This window comes from Diadema setosum, chromosome 9 (assembly GCF_964275005.1).
Source record: "Diadema setosum chromosome 9, eeDiaSeto1, whole genome shotgun sequence".
NCBI lineage: Eukaryota > Metazoa > Echinodermata > Echinoidea > Diadematoida > Diadematidae > Diadema > Diadema setosum.
Window position 1 is genome coordinate 39,773,702 of NC_092693.1, and position 10,922 is coordinate 39,784,623.

The 10,922-nt window shown below is 40.7% G+C and overlaps 1 protein-coding gene across 3 annotated transcripts in view; it reads left to right on the top strand.

Annotated features, from left to right (window-relative positions):
* LOC140232574 (uncharacterized) overlaps positions 1–7,603 on the top strand; it is a 103,790-nt gene extending 96,187 nt beyond the window's left edge. For 2 of the 3 annotated variants that reach the window (XM_072312670.1, XM_072312668.1), the window contains exons 2-3: positions 2,342–2,541; positions 5,650–7,603. In XM_072312670.1, coding sequence (XP_072168771.1) covers positions 2,380–2,541; positions 5,650–6,357 — 870 coding nt within the window. In that variant the 5' untranslated portion in view covers positions 2,342–2,379 and the 3' untranslated portion in view covers positions 6,358–7,603. The remainder of the gene's footprint in view (positions 1–2,341; positions 2,542–5,649) is intronic. The other variant, XM_072312669.1, reaches the window with a different exon arrangement.
* Positions 7,604–10,922: the final 3,319 nt, after the last annotated feature.

Consider the following 10,922-nt stretch of genomic DNA (forward strand, 5'->3'; position numbering starts at 1 on the left):
AAGAGAGCATTTTGGTTTAGAGACAAGCTTGATAGAAATGCTGTCTTAGTCAGTGGTAAAACGCTATTGATGGCAAACAAGGCGGTTCTAGCCATAGGGCCAGGTTGCTGTGTCTGTCTTTTGAAATTTAAGTGTGCATTGCAGAAGTGGACTACACTTCCATGCATTACCTGCACATCTGATCATCAGCCATTAGGCTTGAGGTAGTATCAGTGATGATTATGATAATGGCTTGCCTTTGTTGTTGGATGACATTGGAAAATATTATCCTCTCTTTCAGGGCCAGTCAATATAAAAGCATTGCACGCAGTGGATAGGATTTCATACATCAGTGTCTTATGAAGGCTATTGTCTAGACATCTGACCTACATACACACAAGCATGCACTAAACAGGCGCGCACACACACACATTCACAATGTACGCACCAACTCTGTCAGGCATATTATAGCTGTGAAGACATACGTGCATATCGTATATGCACACACAAACATATACACGATACATACCTGCACACAAGAGTTACCAGTACCATTTTAATTGCTATGTTCCATTGAATTTATTTTTCCTCAAGTTCAATTTTGATATATTCGTGAAAGAAGCAAACATGAGGAAAAACTCCTGTGTTGTCATGCACAGACATCTTTTTACTGGTAGTTGAATTTAAGCTGTCTCTTTTTCTTCGTTGTCATTATACTGAAGGACGGGGGAATATGCTTCATGTAAGACTTTCACATTCAAAAAATGCATCAAGATAGAAATGAAAAAACAAATTAAGTTAATTTGTTAATGTGGCAAAAACTTATATTCTAACTGTTATTTTCTGTATCACAGACCTACATTTTCAACAGAAGATATCTGCTTGGGAAAGAGAGAAAGAAATAATTTGTGATATTCTCAACATCTCGTGGAAAAATTGAACTTTGTGAAGGGAGTCCAACAAGTTGTAATTTTACATTTCAATTTTCTGTTTTGCAGTCAAAATCTTTATTTTGCTATGCCTGCATTCTGTGTACGCACGTCAAGATTTCTGTCATTTTTTGTTTTTCTTCTAGTTGTAATTGGAAGCCATTCCAGGGAAGGTGTCATGTGCAAATTGGCATGATTCCAACACCAGAGGGCAGCCTACTGTCTGCTCCCTTGCTCTCCCTGCTGGCTTAAAAGCTAGAGGCGAATTTGTTCATTCAGACTTCAAGGATTTCTGATGTGTGCATTCATTGGATGCTTTGGTTAACAGTCAGCTGAGTTGTAATTTTGACTGCATGTGACTAAAAATATCTGCCACGGGCTGCTTTAGTTTCTGTTCATTCCAGAGATTTTCATCCAAATACTTTGAGTAATATCAATTTTTAAACTGTAACTAATGAAGGTTGCCAAGATCCATCTTCTTCATGTGCTGTTTGTTGTCATGGAAACAGTCACAGATATCCCAGTAATCCTAGCTCTGCAATCAGTTTACACCTTTGGTATTTCACAAAGATAATAATTACTGGTAGAACTGTGGTTAAATAGATTAAAATCCATTGCACTTTTGTCAATTCTACTCAAACTCAGATATTTTGGAATAGTTGATATTCTTGTCTTGTATCAGACATGTTCCTTTTTTTGGGGGGGGGGGGGGAGGGGACGGGATGAAGTGATTTAGATAGCATGTGTGTATATGATGTAGTGTGGTAGCACATGTAATGTGCTTCAAGTGTGCAATCAGGTTAAAAAAAAAATTATTGTTAGTGTGATATGGTAGGAGAGGGTCTTCAAATTCTGTACGGACTTTCATCTTCAAGGGTTTCCGTGGCAACACCAGAGCTTTTCCCAAGATTTCCTTAGATTTCCCTTGGGCATTAGCTGTTGTAGGTGCAAGTGATGTTTGGAATCTATAATCTGTTGCCAGCACAATGATCATGGCTGACCTTTTTGAGCTGTGTGCTATCTTACTGAGGGAGATAACCAGCTAGAAATTTGAATACATTGTGGAACTGACATGTGTGTCTTTTATCCCAGGAAAACAAGACATAATTTTCTCCCCAGATAATTGTTATTCTACAGTCATGTTTATGCCTGATCTGTAAACTGCTACAAAGTCATGAGGGAGGGTTTTTTTGAAATGATCATGATCGTGGTCTGATTGTCATACCTGTGATTATATGGATATCAATTTCATTCACCAAATCCTTGTCAGTGATGGTTGACTTTAACAGCATCATTTTATTAAATTTGTTTTCATCATTGTCAAACTTTGTTATGTCACTTTGCTGTATGTGTGTACCTGTCTCATGTCAGACAAGCAGAGACTTTATTAGTAACCAGACGATGTCTGTCTTTCTTTCTTCAACCTCACATAGGTGCAGAAGAAGGTAGCAAAAGTGGCAGTGCGCTGCACATGGAATATTTCGTACTGGTTGTCCTGGCACCGCTGACCGTTGTGTGTTTGTGCTGCGTCATCATGTTTTACTACCACCGCCGCAGTGGTGGCCGCTTCGCCTCCCACTCATCCTCGCTCCCAACGTCCAGCTACTCCATCACCTCTGATCCCCATGTACCAGTAAGTACTTTAGTGATTCTGAGTTGATCCCCAAGTACCAGTAAGTACTTTAGTGATTCTGAGTTGATCCCCAAGTACCAGTAAGTACTTTAGTGATTCTGAGTGTCAGTTGGCACTCTTCATTCACCCTATCCCTGAAGCCTGTGACACCTTCAAGTCCAAGCGAGTCTCTTCTTTACCCCCTTCCAATCATTACACCGGACCACAAGTTAAAGACCTGGTAGCATGAGGAAATCTTTACCCCCTTCCAATCATTATACCGGACCACAAGTTAGACCTGGTATCATGGGGGAATCTTTACCCCCTTCCAATCATCAAACCGGACCACAAGTTAGACCTGGTAGCATGAGGGAATCTTTACCCACTTCCAATCATCATACCGGACCACAAGTTAGACCTGGTAGCATGGGGGAATCTTTACCCCCTTCCAATCATTACACAGGACCACAAGTTAAAGGGACTGTACAGTACTGGTTGAGGTGGGGATTCATGTTTTGAACATTCCTTGGTGAGATAATGAGAAACCTCTTATGAAATATGAAAGAGCATGTCATTTTAAGAACGATTCAACATTTATTTGATGAAAATTGGTTTTCAAATGGCCGAGATATCCAAAAAAGTGATAATAATAAGAAGCAACAGGCCACAATTTTATTAGGATCTCTTTGTTTCACCTTGTTTTTGGATATCTCAACCATTTCAAAACCGATTTTCATCAAATAAACTCTTGATACCCCTTAGCATTGAATGCTCCTTGACATCTCATAGAGTAGTTTCTGAATATCTCGCAAAACGTTAAAAGCTAAATCCTCACCTCAACCAGAACTGTACACACCCTTTAAAGACCTGGTAGCATGGGGGAATCTTTACCCCCTTCCGAAACTCATCACACCGGACCAAAAGTTAGACCTGGTAGCATGGGGGAATCTTTACCCCCTTCCAATCATCACACCAGACCACAAGTTAAAGACCTGGTAGCATGGGGGAATCTTTACCCCTTCCAATCGTTACACTGGACCAAAAGTTAAGACCTGGAAGCATGGGGGAATCTTTCCCCCTTCCAATCATCACACTGGACCACAAGTTTAAGACCTGGTAGCATGGGGGAAAGGGGGGGGGGGTAGCCTGATTGAATTGATCTTCATTCGCTACCCAATGGTGTACATCAGAAAACCATGACAAGCACAGGCCTGCTAGAATAGAATTGCCATCAGCAAATATGTGCATCAAAGAATAAGCTCATCAGCAATGTTCGACTCCAGTCAAGATTAGTTGGCCATGTATGTACATCCGTAGAGATCAGTAATAGAACTGTACACAATTCTTTACAGGGATTACTGAATATATCTGAGTTTGGCTACACTTCCCACTCCATTGTATCCCCAAACTACTGGGGCTTGAAGTACTCATTGTGCCCCTTACCCTTCTTTTCCCTTATGACTTTGTAGTATACTAGTGAGGAAGCCCTCCCCCCCTCCCCACCTTAATTTCAGACTCCTGGGCTGGCATGGGGTGCCCCCTTCTTGATACCTGACTTGGAAGGACTTGGTAGTGCTCTCTGTCATCTTTCCTTGAACCACCCCTCCCCATTACTAGTATTTACCTACCCACCTGTTACTCCAAAGACGTTTGTTTCTTTCTCTTCAAACCAGATATAGATTTTCTGTTTTTGAGGCTCATTTTGTGTGATTTAATTACTAGTGGATGCATAGTTGACTCACTTTACATCAAAACATATGCAGTGAGAATATTTCTCATGCTTCATATAATAGATAAAGTGGATTATAAAAATCAAGCTCCTTCATGTTGGATATTTCAGAATGATGTTTATTGGGATCGACTTTGTCAAAGCCATTAAAAGATTTCAAGAGACCGTTGCTTATAAATGTGTGGGAATGGAGATGTAGCAGCCGTACTGCTAGAGAGAGAAGAAATATGAACTGAAAAAGGATGCATAGTGTCAACACGCTGACTTGCTGCTGATGTTCGCAGGGTAAGACGGATACTAAGGATCCAGGGACCACAATGAGTGCCTCCCCCCCCCCCCCCCCCCCCCCCACTCCCAGGTGATGGACAGGGTCAGAGTGCAGGTTGGCACCCTGGAATGTTGTCACATTTCATCTTGTCTGGAATGTCAATCTCATTAGAAGCAGTCTATGTCATCAAATGTGGCCATTGATGATAAGACTTGGCTAAAGGGCCGTTAGTGGATGAAATCGGCAATTATTAACTATTCTCTGTGGTCACCAGTATGGCATGGCCCTTGGTTGGTGCTGCTGTGCAACTGAAATCATTTGTAAGGACATGGCAGGTGAGGTGAACTGAGAGTATGTGTGTATTAGGTACACTCAGATAAGACAGTTGTGTTTTCTTTAGTGGCGTTATGTTTAATAGAGTGCTGTAAGACAGTCTGTATGCATTGAAGGAAGGTCTTCTAACCAGAGGACTGTTGCCCAAAAAAATAAAATAAATAAAACAAAAGAAGGAGACAGATTGAGGCTGAATTTAATGGGGTAGAAAAAATAAAACCAAAGCAAACAAACCTTGCCCTGTGAGGAGACTGATTAATGGCTGTCTTAAACTCTGCCTTGATCATTCTATGGGGGACTTTTTTTGTGGTTCTGAAGGTAGCAGTCTAGATAGAGACAAGACAGTAGTAATCCGGCTGCTGCAGCGTGGTCCTTTAAATCAAAGACTCGGAGCTGGATTTTGTTTCGCAAGAGTGGTGATCTACTTTGTGCTAAGCCTTTGTTCACTGTAGACCTTGGGCAGAAGTGTGTTTGTTCCTTTTTCTCTGGCATTAGCATACTTTATGAATGGAAAAACAAAGCAAAATACAGCCAAAACCAACATTCTTCATGCAGTAACAGGCAGACAAAAAAAAAAGAGTAAAATTCTGGATTTTAGCTTTTTGAGAGAATGTGTCCTTTCCATTGGCGAGAAAAGTTTGCATATTTCTGGAAGAAAGATTGAGCATGTGTTGTGCAATATGTAGTAGACGTTCCTTGCTGTATGAGAGAAGGAAAATGTTTCTATGGCCTCACCATGATTCCTTTTGCCTTTCTTTCTCCAATTTCCCCCTATCTACCTTTCTTTCTTTGTCTCTAGGCAAGTCAGTCACCACTCATTTCCAGCCACCGGTTCTCTGCACAGCACCAGCAAGAGCGCTTGCGAAAGCAGCGGGAGATGGTTTGTCCGCAGCGCAGCGAGTCCACCGAGAAGTTTCCAACTTCTGTGTGCCTCCTAGATGAGGATGAGCCACAGCACATGAGAGAAAACGTGAGGATACACCGAGAGGTGATGTCGGAGAATGGGATTCGGGCACCTCCGAATCGGACTGTCTACGACAGTGAACAGCAGGACTTGATGAGAGTCTGTAGTAACCACAAACCAGACTCACAGAGACATTCAGTGCGACGCAGCCCCTCCACGGCTTCGTCTAAACGGGGAGGGGGCATCGGGGGAGGAGGTGGGAGCAAGCAAGGTGCAACAACGTTACAGAGGGGCAGCAGTGGAGGTGAGGTGATAGATAGCGAGACACGAAGCCCCCTCAATCTAGTGGACTCAGACATGGAGGGGCCTCCTCCGTATGCCAGCTTGGTTCAGACCAACAACAATAGTATCAATGTGTGTGATGATAGTACCGTCAGTACCAGTAGCAGCACGGACGGCCTCCTACAGGTCCAACAAGACCAACAGCAAGCCCCTTTCTCCCCCTGCCAGCCAAACTCTAACGGGAGATATCACGCAAACACAAGAGGGGCCAGCCGAGGCAGCGGGGTAAGACTAAAGTATGACAGCGCAGACTGTGTCTGACATTGCTTCTGCTTTGTGTGAACCTGTGAACTATTTGTGGGTGCGTTTAGACTTGCAAACAAAGGAAAAATATGAGAAGTGGGATATTGTACGGGGGGAGGGGGTTGTTGTAACATTCATAGCAGACAGTGAGATCGAGCAAAACATCAGCACGATGTTGCCGTCGTTCAGTTGATGACAAAGAAGAAATATTGCCGCAAAAATACAAAATTGTTGATTCTTGAATGAAGGAAAAAAGCAAAACACCCTTCAGCTTGTGTTATGTCTGAAAAGTGATTATCTTAAAATCTTTGGATCAAAATGCTTTGCTGCCTTTCATCTCTCGCCTCATCAAGCCATATCCAAGTGCATCTTCAGAGATAAAATGAAAGGAAAAGACACAAGAAGGAAACATTTGTCCATTTCTGCCCCCCTCATCTCTTCACAAGAACCAAGACAGCGTACCTCTCTCTGCTGCACCAAGAACGACTGGAAAGAATTCGTACCTTTCTTGACACTAGATAGCGCCATCTTGGAACGATGTTATCCTGTTCCCTTTCGATGGATGCAACACTGGTGTGTATACTGGATCACAAGGAAGAAGACTCGCTGGCTCCTGAAAGAAAATTTGATCCTGGAAATACTAAGGTCCCTTCACATTAAGTTCCATCTTACTATATTTTGCCCATAGAGTCCTGATTTTTTTTTTTTTTTCATTTTTTGCAAGGACTGACAGAGCCACACTTGACTGCTGTGTAACAGTGACATTACTACTCTTATGACAAAATCACATGCACACAATTTATCTTTGTCAAATGAGCAGCAGTCATCTACATTCTAAAGGAAAGTAGAATAAAAGTTGTCAAATACCAAAGTAAAACCACTACCAAACATTGGTGTATGGAATGCAGATAATGACGTAGGAAGAATTCTGTCCTGGTTTTAACTAAGTGTGCCCAGTTGATTTGCTAATCAGAATCCACCTTCTTTTACTTGGAACTTGCATAAATCATTCTTAATGTTCCTGTGAAAATGTGTAATTAGTGTGTGCTTGGAAAAACTACAAAGAGATAGTTTTAGCAGTGTGCTGTCTAAGGCTGTAGCAATGTTACCATGTAGAGAAGGAATGGACAGGATGACATCACTCATTTTTTTTCACACTCAATATCATCATCTGCACAGAATCTGTGTGAAAATGAAAGTTTTGCTTTCAAAATGGTCACATGTTTATCTATGCATGGTGACAAACATAAGCAAGCATTGAAGGCCAAGGGGGGGGGGGGGGATACTCTGGACAGTTAATGTTTACCTAGACCTCAGAATATACAATTCAGTCATTTTTTTTAAATCTTATGCCATATTGTTTCCTAAAGCTGCTCTATCTGTTGAATAAGCATCTTGGTAATAGGAATCAAATGAATTGGAATGAACAAAAATGATTGGAAAGATATAAAAAAAAACAAAAAAAAAAAAAACACTCATGGTTGTAAGTGTGGTGTATTGAGAGTTTAGCAATGATCATTTTCATTGGTGTATTATCTATGGGAAAAAATCAGGCCAAGCTAAAATGATGAGAGTATAGAGTATAAAAGGACCCTGGTATGGAGTCAGTCAATGTAACACTGCCGCCGCCCCCCCCCCCCCCCCCCATGGATGAACACTGTTAGACCATAGGGCATACAACAGGTATGTGTGTATGAGATACAGAAATTTGAGTAGATGTTTAATTGACTGTAATAAATGAGTGATGTCCATTCCCACCATTCTCTTCCTACCAGAAGCTAGTGACTGGTACTCAGCAGTGACCGGTATGCAGCAGTGTCCAGTTGTATAGAAAGAGAGCTTTCCTTTTGTGAAAGAAGACTTTGTTTAAAACTCTGTCATGCTCTAACCCCCTTGCAAAAAATGGAAGAACCCAGAGAGCAGAGATGGTAACAGGAAGTGAATGTGTAGGTGCCTGTGGCAAGCAGTGAAAGGAAATAGGTGGTTCTAATGTGTTTAATGATACTCTTCTTTACTCCACCTAAATATAACAGATGCTTTCTTGTGTACGTGAGAAGGAGTGTAGCTGCCTTGTGCAAACCTCTTCAAAATTGATATGAGAGGCAAAGAGCTAACAAGTCTGTATCTTTATGGTATGCCATACAGCTTTTGGGACCAAGTCCCATGCCTGTGTAATGGGTAAGAGTGGTCACTGCCCAGCATTCTAAGGAACAAAGCTCCTTGGGCTGAATGCTGTGAAACCAATTTTGGGTATACATCAAACTTTGTCAGTTTTTCTGTTAATGTTGACCTTCAATAGCCAACTTCAACATAAGTGTGTGACTTTGTATTTGTAGCATTGTTCTAAAAGAGACATAAGTATCCCCTCAGTTGTTTTGTTTTGTTCATTGTTATGCTTGATAATGTGGTAACCAAAGCATTGCCATTTTATATCTATATTAACCGTGGCCAATTGTCTATTTCCCGTGGGAATGAAGAAAAATTAGAAAAAAGGGAAGTTCTTCCTTCATGGAAGGAACACGCACTGAGAAAGATTTGAAATATTTTGCAATCTTATCCTGTCTTTTTTTTTTCTTCTTTTTTTTTTTTGCTTTCTCAGCCTGTAGGCAGATGAAATGCCGCACAAGTTTACTCTCCGCACTGTGTCAGAAAATGAAACGCAGGTATCATGTCAATTTGTAAACAACACAACTTTGTCGATAAACGCTATCCATAAGTTTGCACGTTTCATGAGTCTGTATACTGACTGATAGCCAGCCCTGCTCAAAGCAGTGTAGTCTACATTACTTGTCCGCTTCATCACTCTTTTTTTTTCTTTTCTTTTCTTTTTTTTAAAAGATGCTTTTGCCACATAGTGGCATTCCAGGCATTGCTCTCTTTCTATTTTATTAGCAGACAGTAAATCTATTAACACATTTTGACATGTTATATACGATGACACCATTGTCTTCTAGACATTGCCTGTACAAAGTAAGCCCTGAATGTCTGTTTTTTTTTTTTTCCACATCTCTTGCTTATCACATCCAAGATGTCTGCCTTTCTCTGTTATGTGTCAGAGAAAGACGTGTGTACTACTGACTACTGTGTGGATGAGTTGGTCAAGAATGCATGTTTCGTGGTTATGTTCAGTTCTTCATTAAAGCACTGATCCTGTAATCCTGGTATGGACCTATGAGAAGTAAAGCATAATAATTACAATTGGTTAGACCAGTATGTGTGAGACTTAGCAATCTCTGTAAACACTTTACCGAAAAAATGCTACAAACCATCAAATTCACAATAAGAGATGACTACATGTGGTATTTTCATTGTTATTTGTCAGGAAACTTGACTTTGTAGCTTGTCAATTTTTAGTTGGCAGTTGATGTTTAATCAAGCAGAACTCATGTCTGTTTCCATGGTGATGGGAGGTAATGGGGCTCGGTAAAGTGAACATTTACCAAGAGATGACCCGAGAGGTAGTGGGGTAGCCCAACACATTATTCCCTCATCACATGTGTGATACCATCATCTGGGCTGGCTACTCCTTAACTTGAGAATAATTCTGAGTGAACTAAATTTGTCCTTTCTTGTTATCGTTAGGATAGATTCTAAGATTCATCGGAGACATGGAAATTGCTTAAAACGCATGATGCAAGAACGTGATTTGTTGAAATTCATTGAGGTACATTACCTTGTATGGGACTTGCGAGCACCTTGTCAAGTTAAAATAAAGAAGAAGATAATAATAATAAATAATAAAAAATTACTTTTTTACCAAATGTTTTAGCTTCCTCATTCATCATCTTCTACTTGACAAAGACTTGAGAACAAACCAAAGAGCACAACTGACAAGTAGTTTGAATGGAAAGATTCAATTCATTCTGTCATGTGTCTGATAGATAGGAGTAGTAGAAGAAGAGGATGAGAGGTCATGCTCTGGTCATTAGCCTCATCTTTCCCTTCCTCGTCACAAAGTAAGAAAGACTGAAGAAAATGCCTCCATTTACTCACACCTTGACATGCAGTGATCATTGATCAGAGATTTTGAAGAATTTCTTCAGGTGTAAGATGTCAATAGTCCTAGTAGTGAGCAACTCTTCAGACCCCACCAGGATTATTGAGAGACACCTACTTGTCTGGATGCAGTCTATACTATTGTAGATATTTATCACTGCTTCTCATAGGTCCTGTCCTTTCCCTACTGTGCAATCAATCATTCTTGATCGCTGAAACAAAATGTCTTCTGTTATTCACATGAGCAGTAGTCACAAAGAAATGTTTCATTTTTTTTTTTTAATCCATTTATTTATTTTTTTTTTTTCATGCTAATCTGTCACTGGTATGTGAGATTGATTGTTTGTTCATCATTACAATGACATTTTTTTTTTTTTTAATCTTCCTGCCAAGCAGATGAAAATAAGATTATGAGAGACAAGGTCTACATGTTTTTGTCATACTGTGTATGTGTCGTTCAGGAGAATTGGGTTAGCGTGAAAGTGGGAGCTTGCTGGATGTATCGCTGTGGTGGTATGTCGCAGCTGTCGAAAACGAGCGTAGCCATATCTAGCATGCCCGGATGACCAGCCACTGTTGTTGCAGCC